This window comes from Manis pentadactyla, chromosome 1, assembly GCF_030020395.1.
Source record: "Manis pentadactyla isolate mManPen7 chromosome 1, mManPen7.hap1, whole genome shotgun sequence".
Taxonomy (NCBI): domain Eukaryota; kingdom Metazoa; phylum Chordata; class Mammalia; order Pholidota; family Manidae; genus Manis; species Manis pentadactyla.
The window spans coordinates 235,437,685-235,462,948 of NC_080019.1; the positions used below are offsets into that span (position 1 = coordinate 235,437,685).

At 62.3% G+C, this 25,264-nt stretch overlaps 1 protein-coding gene and 1 pseudogene across 2 annotated transcripts; both read left to right on the plus strand.

Moving 5' to 3' along the window:
* The first annotated feature begins 1,906 nt into the window (after nt 1–1,906).
* LOC118908408 (uncharacterized) lies at nt 1,907–10,862 on the plus strand (annotated as a pseudogene).
* Nucleotides 10,863–14,068: 3,206 nt separating this feature from the next.
* CAMKV (CaM kinase like vesicle associated) lies at nt 14,069–24,996 on the plus strand. 2 transcript variants are annotated; one of them, XM_036878263.2, is made up of 11 exons: nt 14,069–14,213; nt 20,636–20,744; nt 20,837–20,968; nt 21,174–21,248; nt 21,459–21,597; nt 21,732–21,831; nt 22,004–22,079; nt 22,175–22,311; nt 22,470–22,548; nt 22,783–22,870; nt 23,140–24,996. In XM_036878263.2, exons 1-11 carry the CDS (start codon nt 14,069–14,071, stop codon nt 23,686–23,688), a joined length of 1,629 nt encoding a protein of 542 aa, XP_036734158.2. In that variant the 3' UTR covers nt 23,689–24,996. The 2 variants fall into 2 exon arrangements, with proteins under 2 accessions (XP_036734158.2, XP_036734157.2); XM_036878262.2 differs by having other exon boundaries at nt 14,074–14,213; nt 21,732–21,852.
* The last annotated feature ends 268 nt before the right edge of the window (nt 24,997–25,264 follow it).

The window sequence follows — 25,264 nt, forward strand, 5'->3', positions numbered from 1 at the left end:
TGCTCAGGACCCCCTGGGCCCCTCTCCCACCAGTTGGGAGGTGCCAGCCTACCCTTTGGGGAGCAGGCTCCCTCCTGTGACAGCCCTCTGCCTTGTTTGGGCAAGAGCTCCCTGGTAAGCCGAGTGGGGGCTTCCTGGGGACTGGAGCTGCCCGGCTGTTCTCTGCCCGTTCTGCTGCCCTCCCTGCCCCCCCAGGCGTGAGGGAACCCAGCCACCGGGAGCCTGAGGACAGACAGGAAGGCTTGAAAGGGGCCTCTTCTGCTCAAGTGCGGGTGTCCGGAGGTCAGGGGCCTGGGAGCTGGGAAGGTAGAGACAGACTGCCTGCTGCCGCACATCTAGCGCCTGCTCAGGGCAGGCTCGGCAGGTTGTCGTCGCACATGCTCAGCAGGAGGCCTCTTGTCTGTGTGTGGGGAATCGGTTCTGCCACCCCTGCGGCTAGGAGAGAGGTGCATGGAATGACCCGGAACCCCCACAGCTGTGGTCCCCAAATCAGTTGGAAAAGACTCTGTCCATCCCTCCAACTTGCCGTCCCCGTGTCCCAACCTCATCCCGGATCTAAGGGCCACCCAGAGTCCCAAGCCCTGGTAGGGAGAGAGGAGAAGGCCCAGGGGCCTCTCTGGAGCTGGCCTAAAGTTCCTTCCCCTTGAACCTCTGCACTCCTGGACCACTGGCTCACCTGGCTCAAGAGATGGGGGGTCTCTGGACAAGGGGGGCTTAGTGAGGAGAGGGGTCCCAGAGACAGGAGGTGGAGCAGAGCTCATGGGGTGTCCGCTTTCCTGGGGGCCAGGCTGTGGGGCTTTGACCCTGTCTCTGGGTTCTGCAGGGAGGGGCCCAGTTAAGCAGGTGCCTGGGCTCCTGGATTGTGGCACAGCTACGCCCTGGTGCCCGTGCTGCAGCCCCCGAGGTCTGATCTCTGTTCCCAGAGCCTCCTGAGAGTCACAAGTCCACCCTGGAGTGTCAGGACCTGGAATGGCTTCAGGGGTTCAAATTCTTGATGGGGCCACCAGGGAGCAGGGCTGGTCCTAGGCCGTCAGGCGGGTGGGGGAACCAGGAGGCGTTGAGTGGCTTCCTGTGTTGCTGGAGGCTGGGCTGCCTTTTCCCCAGCTGGGCCTTGCCAGTGTCTCGGGTATGGTGGGGGACCAGCGGAGAGGAAGGTTGCTGGTGCTCATGGTGGGCCTGGGCCTGCCAGTGGGGTGGGAGAGGCGAGCAGAGGTCTCTCCCAAGGCTTCGGAGGTCCAGCTCTCCCACCAGGAGCTGTGGAGGGCAGGCACCAGTGCCTCTGCCTCACCTCCCTTCACCGCGGCCCAGTGGGCTGGGGGCCAACAGGTGCCAGTAAAGGCTGGAGGGAGGCCCGCAGGGGAGCAGCAGATGACTCACACCCTCCTGACTGCCCATCGGTGGCACTGTCGTCTGGCACCTGCAGGGCATGCACAGGGTAGACTGACCTGCTTTGAAAGGGACCGTGAGTCTGGGCTGAGGTCCCAATGCCTCAGTTCCAGCCTTGTAGGGACTTTTCCCAGGGACCCAAAGGCCCTCTGGGGGGTCACCACTGAGGGCTGCAGATATTCAAAACCTTGGGGCCTTCCTGGGACAGTGTCCTCACCAGCCACTCCCTCACTGCAGCCTGTGAGGCCCTGAATTACCTCCCTTCCCCTGCAGGAGAGAGCAGGGCTGCCAGTGCTGGGTGGGGTGGGCTGTGGGACAAGGGTACTCCTGGCGGGTGGGAGGCTCACTCCCATCTGGCACAGTGGGGCCAGCTGGGCCTCAGTCTCCCTGTCCACCCTTCAGGGTTTGTTCTAGTCGGGGGTTTTAACCCAGTGAGCAAAGGTGCCAGGAAAGCCTGGTGCTGCCAGGCCCGCGTGTGGCTGCGGAGGTCCCTGGCCAGCCTGGTGCTGCCCACCTGAGGATGGCGGCCTGGAGCGCAGCCTCCATGCGCAGGCCTCCCCTGGTGGGAGGCCTTGGCCCAAAGCTAGGCAGCAGGCACCCAGCAGGTGGCAGACCAGAGGTGTGGCAGCTGATCCCAGCCACTTGCTGCCAACACCCCTGGATACCCTCTGAAACAGTGGCTTCCCCTGCAGCCCTTTCCCATCAGCCCGTCTGAGGCGGGACTTCACAGCCCCGCTCGGAGGAGGGCGGCCCTGCTGTGGAGCCCCCCGAAGCCTCTGTGTCCTGCTGCTCCTTAAGTGCCCTGGGCATCCTCTGCGCCTGGTCCCAGGCTGTCAGCACCCAGCCTCGCGGGAGCCGCCCTGGGGAGAGCAGCAACACAAACAAGTTCGCCCTCCTGGGTAAGATCGCAGGGCCAGGCCGGCTAGTGGCCCTGACAGCCTGCCCTTGGCCCTCAGTCCCCTGCTGCTCTGTGGAAGCCCAGGGCCGGGCCCATGGTGGTTCCTGTTCTGAGCCCCCATTTGAGGTGACGGGAGCTGAGAGAAGTGGCTGAGCCCCTGGGGCTCTGCAGAGGCAGAGAGAGCACCGGAGGCCCCCGATGCCAGGGCAGCCTCGCCTCGTCCCTGTCTGCGCCCTTTCCCGTTGGTTTAGCCGCCCGCACACTGTGGCAAGTCCCAGACTGGGCCCCTGGGGTCTGGAATGCATCAGGGAGAGCAGGGGACCCAAAGCGGCGGGGTCCAATCAGCTCCGAAGCCGGCGCTCCCTCCCTCATGCCGCAGGCCCCCCCGGCACAGCTGGGGCTAGGAGACTGGAAGGCCCCAGAGGAGTGGTTGAGGTCCTGGGCCGGGGAGGCGGCAGCTCCAGCCAGGCGACCGTCCTGCCCGGCTGTTCCTCCAAGCTGGGGGCCTCTCTGAGGGAAAGCCCTGGCACCTGGGCCCACAGGGGCTCCTGCCCTGGTCTCAGACCATGGGGCCTGGGGCCTCCAGGGACCCAGGGGAGGGAAGCTCTCCTCACACCCCATCTTCGGGCTTGGTGGAGGTCCCGGCTTGGCGGTCGAGTACCCTGTTGAGTCCTTTATGCTACTCTCAGCATTTCTCTGCCCCACCTCGGGGGGCTCCTGGGCAGGGACTGCTCCAAGGGGGTGAGGGGCTCGCCCCTGCCCTCCCCCTGCTGTGGCAGCATCAGGGTGCTGTACCCTTGCCCGCCCTGCAGGCTGCCACGGCTGGCCATCTTTCACGCAGAGTTACGTAAGCTTGAGTCAATTGGAGCTCGGAGCGGTTCATTGTGGGCTATTTTAAGCTGTAACACATCACAGCAGAGGGGTCACTGCGCTGAGGTTTGCAGGGAAGGTTGTTTAAACATCTGTTATTTAAATTTCCCTCTGCCTTAGGGCCCCAGAGCCACGTCCTCATGCGCTCTGGGGTTCTGCCTTCCACAGCCTGGGTTAGGAGGGATTGCCTCCCTTCACCTCCTAGCTGGGGTTCTCTGCCCTTGGCTGTCTTCCTCTGGGGCCGGGGGGCAGGAGGGAGGAGGTGCCAGGTCCTTCAAAACATGGTGTCGCCTCCATGGATGGGTGCACCCTGGCCGGGAGGGACTTCAGGAAGCAGGACATCACAGGTCCTTGAATAGCTCCAGGGAAGAGGGTCAGGAGGGGAAAACACAGGCAGAGCCCCAGGTGGAGCTGGGGGACAACAGAGGGCACCCTTCCTCCTCGGGGGCCTCGATTTCCCACCAGCACCCGAGAGGCTTGGAGCGCGAGGTCCTCTTGGGTGTCCTCAGAAGCCTGCCCTTGCCTGGGTTGTGCTCCTGTCTGGCACGCCTCTGCCACATGTAGGTGCTGGCCATCGGTGGCCCCTGGGGCAGTGGGCTGGCGAGTGGCCCCAGACACTAGGCAGGGATGGGCCTCTGGGAGCCGCTTTGCTTTTCACTTGTCACCAAGGGGTTGCCCCCGCTGGGGGCCCTCTGAAGGTCCTTGTGATCCTAGATCTTTGGAGATGTCCAGACTCTTCCCTTGGGCATGGGGAGGGGAAGGCAGGCAGACTGGGGGAGAGCCGGGCCAGGGACTTGGCAGAGCCGCCTCCTGGGAAGGTGGGGCCGAGCCCCGTGAGCTTCAGAGAAGCGGGGCTGGCAGCCGCAGCTGGTCACTGCGCGCCCGGGAGGATGGGGCCTCTGGGCCTCCTCTTGACGCCCTTCCTGCCCACCGTCCTCGAGGCCTCCTGGGTGGGAGGACTCCAGCCTGACCTGCAGGGAAGAAGGACCTCTCAGAGTACTGTGCCTCTCCCCACGTCCTGAAGTCTGAGCCTGTCTGTGGAGCCCGGGGTCTTCCCCCAAGCCTGCCCAGACAGGACCAGTCCGGCAGGGGCGGCCACGCAGGGACCTGCCCTCACAGAGCACCCGTGTCCAGCCTCACCCACAGACTGAGCCCCTCCAGCCCAGAAAGCCCTCGGCCTGGGGAGTGGGCGCAGCCTCGGGAGGGGCTCTCCAGTTTGCCATGGCAACATGTTGGCCCTCCTCACGTCCCAGAATCAGAAATAGAATTGGTGCCCTTCTTCCTGGCGAGAGACTATTTAAAAACACAGAGGGGGAGGGGCACAGTGGCAGTGCCCCAGCCTCCCCAGCTGCCCTGCTGCCCCTGCCCTCAGCTGGAGGAGATGGGCTGGGCCCAGGTCAGCCAAGAATTCCGAGCACAGAGGACTTGGCCTGGTTGCATAGGCTGTGTGACCGTCCCCTACTCAGCACAGCCAGGCTCCTGGAAGGGCACCGGCTTGCGGTGCCAGTGGGGAGATGCCCCTGCCTGGGCCTGAGCCACCTGCTAAGTTCTTGGGAGGAGGAGCAGGCCCCAGTGGGACACGGCATGGGTGGGGGCTTGGGACGGTGGCCCTCTGAAGAGAGGTGTGTGGCTCCCTTCCAGCAGGGCCTGTGCTCGTGCGCTGCGTGTGGCCCCCGCTCCTGGAGCGTGGGTCTGCGGCCTGGAGGCCTGCCTCCGCATTCTGGTTCTCTTACTCTCCAGCTGGGACCTTGGAATTGTCTCTCCTCTCTGGCCTTGGCTGCCTGACCTGTTAAGTGAGGGTGCCAGTGCTGGCTCAGCGAATTGCTGTGAGGCTGGTTCTGCGAGCTGGCACTGCCGGGCACAGGAAGGCCCATCACTATTGCTCGTGTTCTTACTGCTTTCGAGGTGTGGCTGCACAGGTGGGAAGGCCTACTCCCTCTAGACTGTCCAGCTCAGGCCTTCCTTCGTGGCAACACCCTTCAGCCAGCCCCGCCCCGCCCCAGGATACTTAGGGCCACCGGCTCTTGGTGCCCCCGCCCTGAAAATGAGGATCACGCCTCACCCCACAGGAGGTGCGGGGGCTGCGTGCTCAGGCAGGGTTCTCTCGGGGCCTCCCTCTACACCTCCCCAGCTGCACAGGCACCAGACGCTGCTTCTAACCTCTGTGTCCTGGGGGAAGAAGTTTGCTTGAGGCCAGATTAACTCAGAAGTTAATAGCATTCAGCAAGTGTGTGTGTGTGTGTGTGTGTGTGTGTGTGTGTGTGTGAGGCCAGATTAACTCAGAAGTTAATAGCATTCAGCAAGTGTGTGTGTGTGTGTGTGTGTGTGTGTGTGTGTGTGTGTGTGTGTGTGTGAGGCCAGATTAACTCAGAAGTTAATAGCATTCAGCAAGTGTGTGTGTGTGTGTGTGTGTGTGTGTGTGTGTGTGTGTGTGTGTGTGTGTGTGTGAGGCCAGATTAACTCAGAAGTTAATAGCATTCAGCAAGTGTGTGTGTGTGTGTGTGTGTGTATCCACACGTGCAGGCTGCAGACTCTGGCTCTGCTGCCTTCCTGGGCCGTAGTGTGTGCGCTTCCTGGGCAGCTGTGCGCACAGACATCACCCCGTCGTTACCTGGAGGCCGCATCAGGGAAGGGGCGGGGTCCAGGGGGCTGAGATGCGGCTGGGCAGGGAAGGCACAGAGGCAGCGCGGGGCCAGCCTTGGTCCCTGGTCACGTGGCTTCACACCCCACAGCCAACTGTAAGCACTATTTTTAACCTCTGTGAAAACACACTGCTTCAGAGGACATGCCCATAACTGTGTTCTCTGCACACCTCTGTCCTGGGCAGGAAGACTGAGGCCAGAAGGAAGAGGGAAGGACAGAGGACACTCCGAGCTCACGGGCTGGGGGAGCTGCGCCTGGCCTGGGTCAGAACCACCAGACCAAGGCCTGTGTCAGGGAGCGCTTCCCGCACTACCGCCTAGGCCTGTCCTCTGTAGCTGCCAGGCACGTCTGGGCCTGAGCTGGGGGGCCGGGCAGGCCCCACTCCTCCCTGCCCCTCTGTTGGCCCACCTAAGAAGCAGAGGGTAGAACTGCCCACTTGGTCTGATGCTTACATTTCCTGTGTGCCCACACTGGGCCAAGTCCTGTGTCCAGCGTATCTGCCTTGTATACACAGCTGTGTCCCATGTTCCCATGCACCCGCCACACCCTTGGGCCCCTGTGTGGATGGCCCAGTAACCACTGTGACCTGTCCTATAATTGCCACCTGACTGGCTTTGGGTCCACTGTGGTCTAGCCTGTGCCCAGTGTTCTGCCCCCCACCCCCTTCAGGCCAAGGTGAAGCTGGCACAGTGGGACAAGAACTAGAACATTCTGACTTGAGGATTCTGAGCAAGGCTCCACCACCGCCTGTTGCCCACATCCCCACCTCTGTGGGATACTGGTCCTGGGCTTCCAGGACATGTGGCTCTGGGGAGGGGGCTCTGTGAGGCACAGGCAGAGGAGAACCATCTGGAGCAGAAAGACTGCCAAGGAGATGCTGTCCCTGGAGCAGGACCAGGGAATGCGGCGGAGGGGAGCGTGGGGCTGAGCCAGGCCCTCGCCTTCCTCTGCCTCCCGGGTCTGAGTGGCGAATGGGGTTTCACCTCCAAAGGGCCTTGTGTCACACACTTGGACCTATGCCCTTGGGTCAGGGCTTATGTCTCAAGTTCCCATGGAAATGAAAAGGAAGAGCCAGGTTTGGCACCTGAGGTAGATGGGGGACCCAGGACTTCCTTGGGGTCTCCTCTGCCTCTCCTGCTCCCCTGGCCTGGCACTGCCACCCCACCCTGGGCACCGCCCTTATGCTAGGCCTGGCCTAGTCAGAGTGGGCACCTGGCTGGCAAGGAAAGAGGATGCTGGCTGAGGGCTCCTGCGCTTCCACCCCTGTCCCTGGGCCTTTGTGTCTCCCTGGGATCCCTGGGTAAGCCCCCATTCCTCACGGGGCTGGGGCCCCTGGCTTCCCACACTCTGGCACCCCCGCCACTGGAGGCTGTGATGTGTGGGGTCGCTATGGCAACAAACTGGGGGCAGGGCACCTAGGGCACGGGACAGGACAATGGAAGCCACTGAGGTGGGGGCCCCGATCCATCGGACCCCCAGGGCCACCCCTCACTCAGTAGCCAGCAGCTGGGGGATGGTCTCAGAGGGTCCCAGGGACCAAGGACAAACTCAGGATACTTCAGCCAGGGGTTGTCATTATCCACCGAGGCCATCACTGATTGTACGGGTGGCCCAGCCTCCCAGGCCCACCCTGCAGAGCCCATTCATCACCTACTCCGGGGCCCTGCTGAGACCAGTTCCCAATGGGACTGTGAGCCAGCCGCCCAGGGTGCCCTGAGGCTCTCCACCAGCCCATTTTCAAGCCCCATCACAGGAACCCAAACTCATCTCACAGAGAATAGGACCCTGGCCCCACCTGTGTGCATGCACAGTGACAGCACCAGTGACACGGCCCAGCGTGGGCCCTTCCAGCTCCAGATGCTGGTTGTGGGGGATGGCAAGGCTCCTGCTAAGGTCCTGATAGGCTGGGGCAAAGGCTACTGCAGCCCTGGCCAGACTGCCCCCTCAGGCAACAGGAAGAGCCGAGGGCTACCCTGTCTCCTTTCCCGGGTGGAGGCCGCTGCAGTCCAACCAGGACCAGGCCAAGCGCTCACGTCCAGCTCCGGATGCAACCCCAAAGCCAGCAGCACTTGAACCTTACACCTGCAGCCCTGGCCACCTGGCTGATACCTCTGCCATCACCAAGGGCCTGTCCCAAGACCTCCAGCTCAGGAGGTGTGGCATCTGACGGTTAGTCTTCTTGGAGTCTGCCCAATGGTCACCTCCTGCCATGACAAAGTGAATTTCTGTCCTCAGGAGGAGCCTCCCACCCTAGCACCCCTGGCGAAAGAGTCCCCAGGCCACGCCCAGGAGCTCAAGGGCACCAGAGGGCAGGTGTTAGCCAAGCAGCCCGAGAACCCAGCGGGGAGGCCCCTGGTGTATACCTACAGGCCAGGAAGCCCAACACAAGCCTCACGCCCCCCAGGCACCCCCAAGTCCCAGAGGAGCGGCGAGGAGCTCCACAGCTCTCAGCCACACCAGCAGCGCCCCAGTGACTTCGCAACATCTGCTCCACCGCACCGCTGTCCCACTGCCAAGTCACCTGCCACAGGCGACACTCGGGCCCATCTCCCAGGGATGCCATGCAGAACCCCACCCCCGCACGCCTACCTGCTGGCGCCAGGACATTGGGGAAGACCGTGTGCTGGTGTTCAATATGGCCACGGGCAACACGAGGATGGGGCTGCTATGCCAGGACCCCATGGGCTCACGGGCGGCGCTGGTGGGTCTCCTGCCCTGCCACCCAGCCATCTATGCCCCTGAAAACATGCTGTCCACCTGGCCACTGCCCATGCCCATCTCCCCTGACAACGATCACTCCAGCTTTTGGTCCACCTCACCCATGCTGTCCAGCCCTGTGCCCTCCAGCCTCTCATCTGGCAGCCACAGAGAGGCGGCCCTGGTTCCCAAGGAGGCCAGGCTCCACCTGGAGTCATGAGACTCCCCCGGTACTGAGACACCCACCAGAATGAGGGTGCTCACTGAGCCCGTTCCACTAGGGATGCTCCTCCAATTTACAGAGGGGGTACTGAGCCATGTCCACAGTCCTGGCTGGTCCAACCCTGATGCTGAAACAAATGAACCTGGTCACACCATCTGCGTGCTGGGTCCCTCTAGCATGCAGGACACCTCCACAGTACAGCCCATGAAACTGCAGTGGGCGAGCTCAGAGCAGCCCCCAGACCCTGTTTCACCAGCCCTCACCCAGGAGGCACCCAGATCCCTGCCACAGGAGGACAGAGGCAGCCTCAGCAGGAAAGAAGGCATTACCACTTGCCCTGACAGCTCTCAAGCTGGGGGCACTGGGCAGGAACCCCTGGGTGGTCGGCCTCCCTCAGTCACGCAACATCCCTTCACTGGACAGCCCTTTCCAATTGGCCAGCCTCCCCCTGCCGAGCGGTGCCCCATAGCCAGGCAGCCCCACCTTTCTGGACAGCCACTTCTAGCTGAGCAGCCCCCGTCCCCCAATCAGCACCCTCTTCCTGGCCAGTCCCCTCTCACTGGGACCCCTCTTACGAGGCAACTTTCTCTCACTGGGCAGCCTCCCTTTGCCCAAGAATGCACCATCTCCAAAGAGCCATCCTCTCAAGAGGGCCCCCCAGCAGGGGGCCTGGCCAGGCCTCCACCCTGTGCCAGGGAGGTGAGTCTTTGGGCCTGCCTACCCATGTGGGGGTACTTCAGGTGCCCCTAGGCCCTGAGGAGACCTGTGTCTCTGTGGGCAGAGAAAAGGAGGACATCGGTGCTATCCGAGGCTCCAACACACATCAGCTCTTGTCCTGGCCACCTGGCAGCTCCACTGGGACCCAGGAGGAGTAGCTTTCTCTCATCACAGTCACCACCTCTGGCCCTGGTTGCAAGGTCCTGCCCGTGGCCATGGTGGGCACTGAGCCCCAGGAGCCCCAGTTCAAGCTGACAGCTGAGGACCTCACACACTCTTCGGTGGTCACGCACCTTGGCCTGCTCCATGGGGCCTGCTATGAGCTGGTGCCCATGGACGCCCTGCCAGTGTGGTCTCCACAGCTCTGCCACCCCCCACCAGGCCCCCGCCAGGACATGGCAGCTGTGGTGATCAACACAGGCACAGGCTTCACCAAAAGTGGCCTGGCTGGAGAGGACCATGTCCTCAGTGTGGTGCCCTCATGCGTCCAGCTGCCGCAGTCTCCAGCCCAGGGCCAGCCCAGGTACGCAATGCCTGAGGACCGAGCGGGCTCCCACTCGGTGCTGGATCGAGGAATGGTCTGCAACTGGGACGCACTGGAGCAGCTATGGGAGCACCTGTTCTCCTGCACGCTGGGCATGCAGCCTGAGGAGTCGGCGGTGCTAGTGGCCAATGTGCCCACCTCGCCACACACCAACTGAGAAAAGGCAGCTGAGATACTCTGAGTGCTTCCCCATGCTGGCCGTGCAGACAGTGCATCAGGCCCTGATGGCGCTCTGTGCCTAGGGGTGCACCACTGGGCTGGTGCTGGGCAGTCCTACGTGGCGCCCATCCTCACTGGGGATCTGGCCCCACTGGACACCGACCGTTGGATGTGGCTGGTGCCGACCTCACCAAATACCTGACTCAGCTGTTGCTAGCAAGTGGCCACTCACCACCCACGGCTGGGCTGGTCAGCCAGATTAAAGAGGCCTGCTGCTACGTGGCCAGGGATATGACAGCTGAGATAGCCTGCACCCAGGCCCAGGCCGGGCGGGCGTCGTGCTGCCAGACATGCAGGTCTTCGCGCTGGGCTCTGAGCGCTCCTGCTGCCCCGAGGCCCTCTTCCAGCCCGGTCTAATAGGCCTCAGCGAGCCCGGCCTCCCACAGCTAGCCCTCCTCAGCGTTAGCCAGCTGGAGGCCAAGCGGCAGGAGCTGCTGCTGGCCAGTGTGGTGCTGGACGGTGGCAGCACTCTGCTCACTGGCTTTCCCGAGCGCCTGCGGCAGGAGCTGGGTCCCAGGGCCACTGTGCTGGGCTCCCCCACTGTGCCATCGCCGCCTGGCTTGGAGGCTCCGTCATGGCATCCCAGACTCCTTCCAGAACCTGTGGCTCAGCCGCCATGAGTACGAGGAGGAGGCCCATGGGCCATCTACAAGTACCGCCTGTGAGTGCATAAAAGTTGTGGTTCTGCTTGTTAGAGCGCTGTGGCGTGTCTTAGGTACAGGGTGGTGTGGGCAGGGGTAAGGGGTGCGGGCCCTGGCACTCCCGAGGCACACCCTGCCTCCGCACACTGGAGCTCATGGGCCCTGGCAGTCCTTTCCTCTCTGGAGGGCCCCAGAGCCCCTTGGCTGGCCTTGCCCTGGTCTAGCCTGACCTTTACTGCACCCCAAGGGCAACCACGAAGAGTGGCTGCTGTGGGTTTTGCCCCGTTGCCCTGGCGACAAGCGCAATTACCCTTGATTGCCAGCTGGTTGCCATGGCAATTTCAAACATAATGCAATAACCCACACAGTCTGGAGTGAGTCATGAAGGGGGGACAGCCCCCTCCCCTAGCTCTGGAGGAAGAGGCTGCTTGCCCTCCTCTGTCTTGGGCCCTCCACGTGGGGCTGCGGTCAGCGACGTGGACAGCACCAGAGCAGTTGCCAAGATGCTTCAGGGCCTGGGGCAGTGGCTGCCCCCAGGGAGGGTCCCCTTCAGAGTCTGGGCTTTTTGGGGAGGTGGCTGGGTAAGGTGGGTACCTCCTAAAGCCTGAGCCTTGGCTGGAGCTCTCTGCTGGGCTGACCGGGGCTTCTGCCGGCCACTCAGGACCTGATGGTATGGCAGTGCTGCCCTTGGTGCCCTGGGGAGGAGGGGGTGTCAGTGGGGTGTGGGGGTGTAGGTCCTGGATCCTGAGTGGGAGGTACAGCCTGACTGGAGGATGGGGTTCTGACCTGTTCATGGGCTCTGTGGGTAAGGAGCTCCCACCTTCTCCTGCCTCTCTGTCTGTCTCCTCTGGTGAGAGCCAGAACTGCCAACGTTAGGCTCCTGTGTTTTCCTTGGCCTCCTAGCCTGCGCAGCCCCTGCCCACAGTGGAGCTAGGGGGCAGACCTCCTCCGGAGAGCCTCATGGACACTACCGGGAAATGCATGCCCATGCTAACTGCCCCTGCTCTTTCCTGAACTCTGCCCTGTTTTAAAGAGCCTTCCACTGTCCCTCTGGCCAGGGAGGTGGCTAGAAACCATGAACCCTGCCTTGGCTGGCTCTGAATGGCGGAGGTGGAATAAAGCTCGTGTCGGCCCCGTCCATGGCTGGAAGAGCTGGGAGGCTGGCATTCAGCAGGTGCTTTCTGCCCAGATGGCAGCTAGAGATGGAAGCCGAGACCCTGCCTATGCCTCCCTGGGAGCTGAGGGATGCCCATGTCCCGGTCCCAGCCCTGAGCTCTCCTCCTGAGGCTGCCGTCTCCACACCAGGGAGTGGGGGGCTGCCCTAGGTGGAGAGACTGGAAATGGTCAATGAGGTAGGCCCATCGCAGCCCTTCCAGCTCCTCGGCATGGTCCGGCCTCCTGCCCTGTCCTGCTCTCACCCTGGTTCAGCCTCCAGAGCTCTGAGGTCTGTGCCAGGCAGGAAGGGGACTAGCTGTAGCATCCGAGTACATGTACGAGCAAGCATGCCTGGGTGCACACAGCGTGCAGACGCTCAGCCACGGGCTACCTCTGCACACACGGTGATGTTGCCATCTCCTTCAGCATGTGAGTGCATAGACACACACGTGCGCACGCACACCCGGCCACGTGCTCGCACCCACAGGCACATGGAGTGTGCACGGGACCCAGAAGGGGTGGAGTGTTGCCAGCAGCAGGCAGGACTCTAGTGAGCCCCTTCTCCCCCTGTCTCTAAATCCCCCGTTCCAGCTTCTCCATGCCTGGATAGCCATGACCTTCAGGAAAGACAAAACCTGTGTGACATGCGGGGTCAGCAAGCCGGGCTCAGCAGCACTGCACAACTCAGAAAACCACTGTTTCGAGGACAGTGGGCAGGTAGCAGGAAGGCCTGAGTGCCAGGCCATTCGTTCACTTTGCAGACATGAACTGAGACCACAGACTCGGGCTCTGCCCTGCAGATGCTCAGCCCTGCAGATGTGGGGCTGCAGACTGGGTCAGCCACTCAGGCTGGGACTTGGAGAAAGGAAAGGCTTTGTAGGAGTCCAGGTGGGTGTGATAGGAGGCTCTGCCAGAAGATTCTTACCCCCTGGAGAGGGTGGTGCTGTGACTGAGACCACCCAGAGCTCAGGGAGCTCAGAGCAGGCAGCAGCCAGGCCTGTAAGAGGTGACCCAAAGCCAGGGAAGGACATGAAAGGCTCCTGACATGTCACACATGGAGGGCCTGTGGTTGGGCAGTCATTACCAAGCCAACTCTCTCAGGGCAGCCACAGGGGCCATGCAGGGGGGACTTGCTCAACGTGGCCAAAGGTTTGGCGACCACCCCATCCACGCAGGATGTGGTCAGAGGCTCACTGGAGGGCTGGGGAACAGTGGAGCCTAGCTCCAGGCCCTGAGGAACCTTCAGATACTGGCCTCAGCATGGTCCTCGGGGCAAGCATCGGGCCCACGTGCCTCCTGACAAGGGACAGAGGCATGGCTAGGGTCTTCCTTTAAAGCTTCTTCCTGGGTGTTTTCAACCTCCTCCTGCCAGAGGCCAGGCCTGGTGGGGTACTTTGGTACTACAGTGCCCCTGTATCCCCATATCCCAGCCCAGGCCTAGACGTGATGCTGCTCATAAAGTGTTTGGAGACGATCAAACTGGGAAGAAAGCAGAGTCCGTCCACGTCATGTCACAGGGGACTTTCATAGTTTAGGAAATTCAGTGCCCCTCGGGAGTTTGCAGACTGGGCCAGCCAGTCAGCCTGGGACTTGGGGAAAGGACAGGCTTTGCAGGCGTCCAGGCGGGTGTGACGGGAGGCTCTGCCTGCACCCTCGCGCCCTCCCGGACTGCCGGCTCACACCCCTGCGTGCTCACCACCCCTGGCCAGACGGGGGTGCGGGCCCGAAGGGCAGCTGCCCCCTGGTTCTTCCGCCCTTCGCGTCCGGTTTCGGGAGCTGGGCAGAGCGCCGGCCCCCGGGGCGCACCACCTGCCCAGAGGCTCCCGCGCGGCTCCGGGACTCAGGCTGCCCCTCCCCGCCTCCCACCACTACGAGGGGCGTGGGGAGGCCCTCCGGCCTCTGTAGCCCGGTCAGTCCAGGAGCCTGAGGGAGCCTTTGAGCGCCGCGCCGGCCGCCCGCTCAGCTCCCCTCGTCCGCCCGCCCTTGAGTGGGGCTGCGGCCTCCGGCTCCGCCGGCCCCGGCGGGGCGGGGTGAGGGAGGCCCCGCCCCCGGCCCGCCCCCGGCCCGGGGTGCGAATGCGGCCGGCGGGCGGCGGGAGATGCTGGAGGTTCGCGAGCCGAGGCGGCTGCAGCTGCGCCGCTCTGCCCGGTGCCCGGAGCGGATCCTGCCCGGCGCCCCGCGGAGCCCGCCATCCCCTGCTGACACCGACCGGCGCTGCAGGTGCGGGGCCTGGGCCGGGTCTCCCGCCCGAGGGTCGGGGCCGCGCGGGGTCGCGGAGGGCGGGGGCCCAGCGGGGCAGCGCTCGAGGGCTTAGCAGACCCGGGGGTCGCGTGCGGGGTCGGGCTGGAAGTTCCCCGTCCCCTCGGACGGCTCGGCGCCCCTGGGGAGCCTCTAAGACTCAAGTCCGGGCGAATCGGCGCCCCCCTCGCCGGGCTCCTAATTGTGAAAACACTGACCCTCGAACATTCGTGGTGCCCCAGCGGGCTAAGGGCCGAGGGCCGAGTCGACCCTCCCGACTCCCAGAGCCGCAGTCCAGCCTCCCAGCGGCCCCCGAGCCCCCTCCCTCCCCTGAGCAGCCACTAATTTCCATGACAACGGAGAGTTCTCTACGGGCGACAACCTGAGGGGGGCTGGGCGGGGCTGCCGCGGGGTGGGGGAGGAGGCTCCAAGCCCCTGGGGACCAGCAGCCCCCTAGCCGCGATCCAGCTTCCCAGCCTGAACGCGGGGACCCAGCGCCGCGCCGTGGGGGTGGGGACGCACATGCTTCTGCCGGGAGGTGCGGGCTCGGGGCTCACACGTGTGCCTCCCGCATGTGCGTTGCCGAGCCAGCGGGGGCGAGTCAGCAGCGCTGGGGAAGGGGGTCAGGGTGGCACCGCGGCGCAAGCAGAGCCGCTGGTTGGTGGGGTGCACAACCAGCGAGTTTCTGCCTTCCCTAGCCTGTATGTCTGGCAGAGACCCTAGGCTCTCCCAGCCCCCCACAGCTCTGCTAAACTGCTTTTGTCTGCACCCCCTAGGCAGAGCCTGCTCTGCCAGTGTCCCTCCTGGGGAGGGGGCCCCTCTGTCGCTCAGTCTGCAGCACTCCAGCCCGCGTCCTGGCCCCTCCTCCAAGGCTCAGGCTTTGAGCATCCCCAGGACCACCTGGGGAGATCTGGTACCCTTCCCCCAGTTGACTCCCATCAGTTGTAGCCACCTGCTGGGCCCCAGTTTCCTCAATGGGAAATGGCGGCTCCCTTCCACAGCCATTTGCTGTGGACCCCAGGAGCCATAGGCTGCCTTTCCTCTAGCTGCTGCTGGCTCTCTTCCCCAGCCCATGTCCAGGCCACCACTCACCAGCAGGTGGGCAGTCTCTGCCCTGGGAGAAGGCTGTAGAGCCCATGGTCTCATCAGGTAAACTGAGGCAGCGGTGGTGGTGCTGTGTACTTACCCTGTTTCTGGGTTGCTTGCATACTGTTTCTAGCCTTCCTGACAGTACCACTGTTAGGGAGGGGACGGAGGGAGCAGGGAATTAGGCCAAGCTGCAAGAGGGGCCCTGGGGACCCAAGGCCCAGAGGGGGCAGCAGATGGTGGGGTGTGTGGCTGGGAGCCTGGGCTGAGCTGGGCCAGCCGAGGGGGGCGTTGAGAGGGGGAAGACAGCCGGGCTTGCAAGCTTCACTTCCACCCGCCCCATGTCTTCACTGAGCCTGACCTGCCTCCCCTACGTTGGTGGGAAGACGGGGAGAGGGGCGGCCACAGCTGGCCTCTTCCCATGCCACGTTCAGTGCTGTCTGGGGATACTGGAGGCTTCGGCCCCAAAGGTCCAGGCACCAGTGGCAGCCCCAGGCCCAGGTGTTCAGAGCACACAGGCGCAGGGGCCCCAGAATCCCCACGGAAGCTGCTGCCCACCTCCCTCGCCTGCCTCCTGTCACTCTCTGGCCTCTGTTCCCCTCCCACCAGGTTCCGCCTTCGCCTTCATGGATGTGTCCCTGCTCCTTTCATATTTCTAAAGGCTCTCGGGTTCCCCAACTCTCCTTCCCTCGGGGAAGGATCTGGGCCAAAGTCTCAGGGAATACTTGGAAAAGGGGTTCGGACAACACCCCCTGCCCCCTCCCCTTGTTTTAAAACTTCCTTCACCATAGCAACCCTTTACTCCAGACCTTCCCCTGCACTTCCCCTTCCCCACCCACAGGGGAGCAGGGCCCCCAGTGGATTTTCCTTTTGGGGTTCAAAGATTGGGACCCCAGATACCTGGGATGGGCCAGTTGGCTCTCGGCTCTGCTGGCATGTGAGGGTGGAACTTTCTGGAGGCAGCCCTGGATTGTGCGCCCAGCCCTCTACCTGCTCCTTCATTAGACACAGAGTCAGCAGCAGATGTGGCAGCCGCGGTTGGCTAGGTCCTGAGGCCCAGCAGGACAGCCCCTGCCCAGCTCCCCGAAGCCTGCACAGTGGGTCAGGGGCTTGGCTCTGAGAGGGAGGTGCATCTCCCTCGGCCCTGTGGGTGAGGCCTCACCTCAGCTGGGAGCCAGGCAGGGCTTGGGCCTGGGCATGTCCACTCCAGCAGGACACCCAGGTCCCTGAGACAGGAGAGCACGGAAGGAGGGGGTACCCGCAGGCTGGCGTTCACAGCTGCCACTAAATTGGGAGGTGTTGCCCACAGTTATTGGGAGGCAGCCAGAGGCCTCTTGGGGCCTTTCCTGGCCTCCACATTCACTGCAGGCTCTGGAACCCCACCTGGGACAGACCAGGGCAGCAGGAATCGGCTGGTCATGGCCACGGAAGGTGGGTCCTGGGCCAGGCTGATCCCAGTGGAGTGGACAGGACTCTAGTGTGAGACGTCTGGGCCTCCGGGACTGTCCTCTGTCCCAGTCAGGTTTCCCCTGGGCCAGACTTGCCTAAGGCTGCAGTAGGGCCCCTAGGGGTCCCTTCCTGACCAGGGCACAAAAGGCAGAGGCTCCCGTAAGGTTGCCTGAGGCTCCTTTGCCTGAGCCCCCAGGTCTTCACTGAGGAGCAGGCAGCACCTGGGGAGTGCTGGGCCCTAAGGCTGCCTTAGAGCCAGCTGCGGAGCAGTGGCAGTGCCGCCCTGCGCTCCCCTGCCCCCTCAGCCCCCTGTGCAAGCCATGCATCTCTGCAGAGAATGGCAAGGAAGGAGCCATGTGTCTAGCAAACAGCTGCTGTGGGCTTCCTGTGCATTCCTGTGTCTCAGCGTGGACCTGAGACAGAGCCCACGTCCTGTCGCCAGCAGGAGCGCTCTCCCTGTGGAGTGTTGGGTCTGGGCTGTCTGAGCCAAGTGGGTGAGAAACGCGAACCTCTTTCTGCCTGGCCTTCCACTGTTCTTGCCCTTGGCCGCCCCTCCCAGCTTGTTGCAAGCAGGTGCCAGGAGCTTGGTGCACACACGAGCAGCCTCCTAGGCAGCCGCAGTGGGTGGCAGGTGGTGGCATGGGTGTGTGGGGAGAGGATCAGGGTGCTGGGGTCCCCTTTTCCCCGTTCTTTGCCCTCGGGCTGGGCTGGGGGTGGAGGCAAGTGAGTGCAGTTAGAGTGGTGAGGAGAAGCAGGAACTAGCTGAGATCAGGGCAGCCGTGGTGGCGGTCCAAGACCATAAGGCTTCAGGACAGGTCTCCAGGCTGATGTAACTGTGAGAAGAGGACCGGATTTTCGTGGTGGAGATGGATCCCCAAGGCTAGCCCTGGGTCCCTGTGGGCACAAGTACATATGCATGGCCGAAAGCTGGGCCAAGACCAGGGACAGGCGTACACATAGCCTCCCACGCCACGTGGCAGAGCAGGGAGCTGGTGCAGGTGGGGGGAGCTGGAGGTGCGCATCCAGAGAAGGACCATTTTGAGTCTGTAGCACAGGATTCTATGAGACAGTCTGTGGCACAAACAGCCTTATAACGGCCGAGATCACAATGACAGAAGAGAGCCAGCCGCAGTCCTGGCATCTGGCTCAAGGGGCGGTTGCTCCACTGGGAGGCTGAGATGCGCCGTCCCTGTGCTTCCTGCTGCTGAGTGGACACACTGAGCTGGCAAGTCACCTGTTGTTGGATGTTTAGGTGGTTGCTGATTTTTTTTTTTTATGTTATAAATAACTCTGCCATGACAAATAGGATACTGCCGGGAGGCTTCGGGGGGAAGGGCATTCCTGCCAGAGGGAAAGGTGTAAGTGAAGCAACAGAGATGGGACACAGGCCCCTCCCAGCCCTCCTGGGGGGCCTGCGGGTGAGGCACCACTCTCCCACTTGGGACGTGGCCCTTGGGAGGGGAGTTGCTGCATGGTAGAGCAATTGAGGGGACGGATGCCAGCCCCCCCAGATTGTCAGGGTGGCCAGTGGTGGTGGGTGGCTGAGCCTCTGCTGTTGGCTGTGAGTGGGATCCAGGCACGTGCTCCTTCCAGGCAGACTTGGGAGCAGGGCTGTGGCCAGGGTGACGAAGACACGCTGTCGTGCAATCTTCAAAGCTTCTAGCATTTGAGTCTGCAGTGCCTCACAAGATGGCTTAAGCCCTCCCCTGAATCACGCTCATGAAATGGTTTGCGCTCCCTGAGCCCAAACACCCAGCTAAGGGAATGATGAAATTTGTTCTCTGATGCTGAGGGAGAACTTCCAGGACCAGTGAGCCCAGGGAAGAAGCAAGCAAAAGCCAGGGCTGGCCCTGGGGCTTGGGTGGGTCCCAGCCTTGGACCCTGGCTGGCAGTGTCCCTCAGACCCAAACTGCCTCCTGTGGGAGTGGCGTCCTCCCTTCCCTACTGTGCTGTGGCTGTGATTGACTCTAGGCAGGGGAGCTTCTGCATCTGGGAGGTCGAGGCCACAGCCCAGACCCCATGCACAGCAAGTGCTAATCCGGGAAGGGAGACCCTGCTGGGTGCACAGAGGCAGGACAGTTTGAAGGCAGCCTCAGGACGAAGCTTGCTGTAGCCCCACTGTCACACTGAGCAGGCTGGATGCATGCCGGCGCTGGTCAGGTCTACAAAGGGCCAGTCACTGTCACCACTGCCGCCCACAGTTCACCCCTGAGCAAAGGCTCTGGCTGCTTTTTCCTAGGTGTTGGAGCCTATCCACCCAGCCCTGCAGGTGAAGACTGGGCTGGCAGGGTTGCAGACCTGTGGGTGCTATGCCCCCCGGGTACCAGTCAGCTGCATGGTCACACTTGCACCCGGGACACCCCCCGCTGGCCAGGGGCCTATCCCCTGGACCTGACCGCTCCAATCTCCTGTGGACGCTGGCAGCCTTGTCTTGCTTTTCCAGACAATTACCCTTGCGTGCCTCCTGGCAACCCCTTCAGCCCTGAGAGTGCTTCCTCAAAGCCCTCCCTAGCTCCTCCATCCAGACGGGGGTTCTCCCTTGGATGAATCCCCTGAGCGCCGGGCCTGAATGCAACATTTATTAAATCAGCAAAAGTAATCATAGTAAAAATGTGAATGGAAAATGAATAAACAAAAGATGCAAGCCTGCCCCTCCAACAGCAATTCTTTGCCCCAAAGAGCACACTTTCTTCCTTAGATGTTTGTCCAGAGAAGAGTTTGTAAGTGTACCCCAGTATGGAGCAGTTCACGCCAGGAACTGCTCCATTCCCCACCATTCTGGCCCTTAGTTTTTCACTTAACATACCTCAGAGCCTGCCGTGGGGCAGCACATTTCAATCTACTTAATTTTTTTAACAGCTGCCGAAGGTCTTCAGTATGGATGGCTATCATTTTTATGAACATTTAAAAACTGTGAAATATAACAAAAATCTAGCAATCTGCCTGAAACTTGTGTGTACATGTTCATAAATTATGATGAAGCAAATGCCTAGAAATCACCCCTGGGGTTCAGAAACCGGCCCCTGGCATCTCCCCTGGGTCCTGACTCAGTCACAGCACCCCTCCCAGGGGGCTTGTGGTACTTCTTTCCCAGCCGCTCCACGGTGTTAGCAGAGTGCTTGTCCGTGTACAGGAGGTGCTAGTTCTCCCTGTTGTGGCCTCTGTCCATAGAATCATACTGTCGGTATCCTTCTGTCTTTTCCACTAGAGCCTGTGTGCTGCGATTCCCCTTGCGGTTGGGAGTGGCTCTGGCTGCTTGTTTTCCACCGCCGTGTCATGCCCGACTGTGACACAACACCACAGTCTGTCCACCATGGATGGAGGTTTGGGCTGGTTCCAGCCTCTGGCCAGTGTGAACGCTGGCATTCTGTGCATCCTCCTACAAGTGTCCTGACTCACATGCACGTTCTTGTGTCGGGTCCTAGGATATGCTCGGCGTCAGCAGTTTAACCAAACAGGAGACTTGCGCTCCCCTTCGATGCTCACATTCTCTGCATCTTTGCCTACACTTGGAATCTTCAGATTTTCAGAGATACTGATGGTTGGGTAGTTACGGCTCCCTTCACCTGCATAATGGCTGAAATTTAAATAAATGGTTTGATACATCTTTTTTTGAGTATATATGATACAGGAAGATTCCCTGATAGGTCAGTTTAGTACCTTTTTCATGAGTGGGGCTGTTGTGCAGGCAGCCCAGCTGAGTGGCTAGGGGTATGGCTGGAAAAGCAGGGTCAGGGACCTGCCACTGCCCAGCATTGTGTGGAGCGGTCTCTGCCCCTGGCACAGCCTGGGGCTCCCCGAGGCAGCCTCTTTGCTGTGGAGAGGAGCGGGGAGCGGCGCAGCTGAGCCAGGCCCCATCCTGCTCACAGCTCAGGGCCTGGCAATGCCGTTTGGGTGTGTGACTCTGGGCGACAAGAAGAACTATAACCAGCCGTCGGAGGTGACTGACAGATATGACTTGGGACAGGTCATCAAGACGTGAGTGCTGTGGGTCTGGGGGCAAGGGCGGGGGGTGCCCTGGAGCGCAGCACACGCTGGGCCGGGCTGAGTGGGCTGCCTGCCCACTGCAGCGAGGAGTTCTGTGAGATCTTCCGGGCCAAGGACAAGACGACGGGCAAACTGCACACCTGCAAGAAGTTCCAGAAGCGGGATGGCCGCAAGGTGCGGAGGGCGGCCAAGAGCGAGATAGGCATCCTCAAGATGTGAGTGTGTGTGTGTGTTGGGAGGGCTGTGGGGCAGGTGGGAGGGGCAGGGAGTGGGGGTGGGGATGGGGGAGTGCGGTGGGACTGTGAGGACAGGTGGCTCCAAGCAGGGCCAGCCTTTGGCCTGTGCTGTGGCTTACGGCAGCTGCTAGAGCCTCTCTAGGAGTCGGCCGCCCTGACCCCTGGTGCCTCGTCCTGCTGCCAGGGTGAAGCATCCCAACATCCTCCAGCTGGTGGACGTGTTTGTGACCCGCAAGGAGTACTTCATCTTCCTGGAGCTGTGAGTGTGGGTCTGGGCCCCGATTCTGCAGCTCCCAGGGCCGTTGCCCGCTCTGCTTCAGCAGCCAGGGAAAGCTGCCCTCTCTGGACCTGGGTGTTCCCAGGCTCCCTGTGCCTTGCCCAGCCAGCTGCCTGGTGTGGGCGACCTGCCCATTTTCCTGCCCCACCCCCCACTCCGCCCACACCGGGCTCAGGGGCTGGTGTCCCTCAGGGCCACGGGGAGGGAGGTGTTTGACTGGATCCTGGACCAGGGCTACTACTCGGAGCGAGACACGAGCAACGTGGTGCGGCAGGTCCTGGAGGCCGTGGCCTACCTGCACTCACTCAAGATCGTGCACAGGAACCTCAAGGTGAGGCAGGAACTGGGTCAGAGGGCCGGGGGACTGCCAGCCTGGGGTGGGGCGGCCCCTGGGCTCTCGGTGCTGCCTCTCGAGTCCTCATGGAGTGTCCCCCTGCCCACCCGCATGCCACGCCTACCGGGCAGCTGGAGAACCTGGTTTACTATAATCGGCTGAAGAATTCAAAGATCGTCATCAGCGACTTCCACCTGGCTAAGCTGGAGAACGGCCTCATCAAAGAGCCCTGTGGGACCCCCGAGTACCTGGGCAAGCAGGGGGCAGGGCAGGGCCAGGGCGGGAGACAGCCTTCGAGGAGTGGCTGGGTGGCCGGGGAGTCCCCATCCCAGGAAGCGGGTGTGAGTGGCACCAGGCCTGGCCAGGCCTGATACTGACCAGCAGATGGACGCTCCGTTTGCAGCCCCGGAGGTGGTAGGCCGGCAGCGGTATGGACGCCCTGTGGACTGCTGGGCCATTGGAGTCATCATGTACATCCTGTGAGTGGATGACAGGCAAACGGGCTTGCAGCCAGGTAGGGTGGGGGCTGTGCCCACAGCCTTCCCGGGTGACCCTGCCGTTTGGGCCCATGCAGGCTTTCAGGGAACCCGCCTTTCTATGAAGAGGTGGAGGAGGATGACTATGAGAACCATGATAAGAATCTGTTCCGCAAGATCCTGGCTGGTGACTATGAATTTGACTCTCCGTACTGGGATGACATCTCTCAGGCCGGTGAGGAGGCGCCCAGCTTCCGGGTGGGCGGCAGGGGTGGTGTGGGGAGCCTGCTGTCTGCCTTGTGTGCAGGCTCTGCTCCCGGTCTCCAGCTCGTTCACACTCTAGACAGTGGGGTGGGGCTCCTGCGCCGAGCCTTAGCCTGGCTTTGTCCCCAGCCAAGGACCTGGTCACAAGGCTGATGGAGGTAGAGCAAGACCAGCGGATCACAGCAGAAGAGGCGATCTCCCACGAGTGGTGAGCAGGGCCCAGGGAGACGGGAGGGGAGGCAGGGCTCCCGCCGCCATGTCCTCCTCACACCTAGCAGCCCACATCCGTGAGTCCTTGTGTGGGGGCTGGGGGGCCCCCAGAGCTCAGGCCAGCCCAGAGGCTCTACCTGGTCCTCCCTGGGTCTGACAAGGAAAGGGCTGGGCAGTCTCTGTGCAGCCTGTGCGCACCCCTCGGGTCCAGATGCACTCGCTCCCTCTCCAGGATTTCTGGAAATGCTGCTTCTGATAAGAACATCAAAGACGGTGTCTGTGCCCAGATTGAAAAGAACTTTGCCAGGGCCAAGTGGAAGGTAAGGCATAGATGGCGCTCTTCCCCGGCCTGACCCCAGTGCTCCTCTGGCACCCAGTTTCTTGCCTGCATCACAGCCCTGCAGCCTCACAGGCTTTGCTTCAGCCTGTCACTGCCCTAAGCAGGTGTGCTGAGCAGCTGGGGCCCTGGCCCTGGGGTGGTGAGAGGCAGCCAGGGGCACCACGGAATGGTCTGGGTTGGCCTTCGCCAAGGCACGGAGCCAGCTTCTGCAAGGCTCACTCTGAGCCTCTCTGCACCGTCCTCTTTCAGAAGGCTGTCCGAGTGACCACCCTCATGAAACGACTGCGGGCGCCCGAGCAGTCTGCCCCGGGCACAGACACTGCTGCCCCCGGGGCTGCAGGTGGGGCCACAGCTGCAAGTGGAGCTGCCCCCGCCCCTGGGGGCAGTGCCACCGTGGCCACAGTGGGTGATGCTGCAAAGAGCAAAAATGTAGCCCCTGCAGACCGTAGCGCCACCCCAGCCACAGATGGCAGTGCCACCCCTGCCACAGATGGCAGTGTAACCCCCGCCACCGATGGGAGCATCACCCCTGCCACGGATGGCAGTGTCACCCCAGCCACTGATAGGAGTGTTACTCCAGCTACTGATGGGAGAGCCACTCCAGCCACAGAAGAGAGCACCGTGCCCACCACCCAAAGCAGTGCCACCCCGGCCACCAAGGCAGCCACCACTGAGCCAGCTTTGGCGCAGCTGGACAGCACAGCCCCAGGGGGCGCCACAGGCCAGGCTCCACCCTCTAGTAAAGGGGAAGAGGCTGCTGGCTATGCCCAGGAGTCTTGGAGGGTGCAGACCAGCTGAGTGGGCAGGCTGGTGGGGGACAGGATGGGTAGGAGGGTGGGAGAGTGGATGAGGGGCTTCTCACTGTACATAGAGTCACTGGCATGATGCCCTCACTCCCCCTGCCCCTGCCTCCCAGTGTGGGGCATGTCGGGGGCCACAGGAGAGCAATCTTGTCTCCTGTGTGTATGTGTGTGAGCGGTGGGCAGGCCAGAGGCAAGACAGGCCCCAGCCCCTGCATGGATTCCTCGTGGCTTTTCTGTCTTTTGCTAGCTTCCCCAGTTTCTGTTCCTGGTGGGATGCTGCTCTAGGGGTGCTCAGGAGGCCCCGGCTCCCCTTCCCCTTTCCTTCTTGCACCATTCCCCCAGACAGGTCCCTCCTCTCCCAGGCCCTAACTTGGGTGGCCTTGCCCTGAGAGCTGGTCCTCCAGCGAGGCCCTGTCAGCGGTGTTAGGCTCCTGCACAAGAAGGTATGTGCTTGGGGTATGTGGGCTGCCCGAGGAGCGGACACGGCCTGGGACAGAGACTGCGGAAATCCAGGGCTGTGCGCTTAAGACAAGATTGGTCGCGTGGCTGGGGGCACTGCTGGGCAGCTGTGGGGCTCCTCAGAAGGGAGAAAGAATGAGCAGGAGGGCGGACGCCTCCATCTGTGCCCTGTGATGCCCTGCCCAAGATCCTTGTGCTACTTCCTGCCCTCCTGGGTCCTGCAGGGGTTGCCTGTGCCCTGAGCGGCAAGAGCCTGGCAGGGGCAAGGGGAGAACTGGGAGTGTGGCAGTGAGGACTAGGGGGGCAGGGTGCAGGCCCAGGACCCAGTGCACCCATCTAACTGGGTCCTCACCCTGGTCCAGGCAGGGAGGGCTGATACCCCTGGCTCTGCCCAGATGGTCCAGTCCACAATCCTCTTCATCCCAGGGGGCCTGCTGCATGGCAGTGTCCCAGTCTGATTTGAGGGTTTGCCCTTCACAAGGGCAGAATTCTACCCTCCCAATTTAATAGCAAAATAGAGAGGAACCCCACTGTATCTATGACCCACTTCCTCTCCCATCAGGGCTTAGGAAGGTGCCTAGGTGCCTCTGAGCCATGCGGAGTCGCTCTTGCTGGTATGAGGAAGTGGAGTAAGGCTCCCATTTCCTGATGGAGGCTCCTGGCAGGTGCCCTCTGCCAGACCCCACCACAGCCTGGGCAGGCAGCCACACGGGTCCCGGCCCTTGCCTGGCACTCGGTGGCAGCCCTGCCCAACTCCCTGCATGCCTGTGGGTCTGCTCTGGTGTATGAAGGTTGGTAGGCTGCGTGCCTGCTGAACCTGGCAAATAAATGTCACCCTGCCAAAGCCTCTGGCGACCCTCTTGCCTTTGCTTCCTCTGTCTTACTGGGGAGGGGTCCCTGGAAGGCACTGCGGAGGGAGAGACTGGGAGCAGGTCCGCAGGTTGTGTGCTGTGCTCAGTGCTCAGTGCCATGTGGACTTGGGCTGAGAGTGCAGACCGTCCTCACAAAGTGCTCCTCGCGGCAGTGGGGTGAGAGGGGGCTCCCTGGACTCTAGATTAAAGTCCGCGTGCGTGGTGGGTCCTATGCTGGGTGCGTGCCTGGGGGTACCCTTA

Coding starts and splice junctions, on each gene's coding strand:
- CAMKV (XM_036878263.2), top strand. CDS start 14,069: ATGCGGCCGGCGGGCGGCGGGAGATGCTGGAGGTTCGCGAGCCGAGGC. Junction 22,080..22,174: donor GGAGTCATCATGTACATCCT/GTGAGTGGATGA, acceptor GGGCCCATGCAG/GCTTTCAGGGAACCCGCCTT. Junction 22,871..23,139: donor TTGCCAGGGCCAAGTGGAAG/GTAAGGCATAGA, acceptor GTCCTCTTTCAG/AAGGCTGTCCGAGTGACCAC.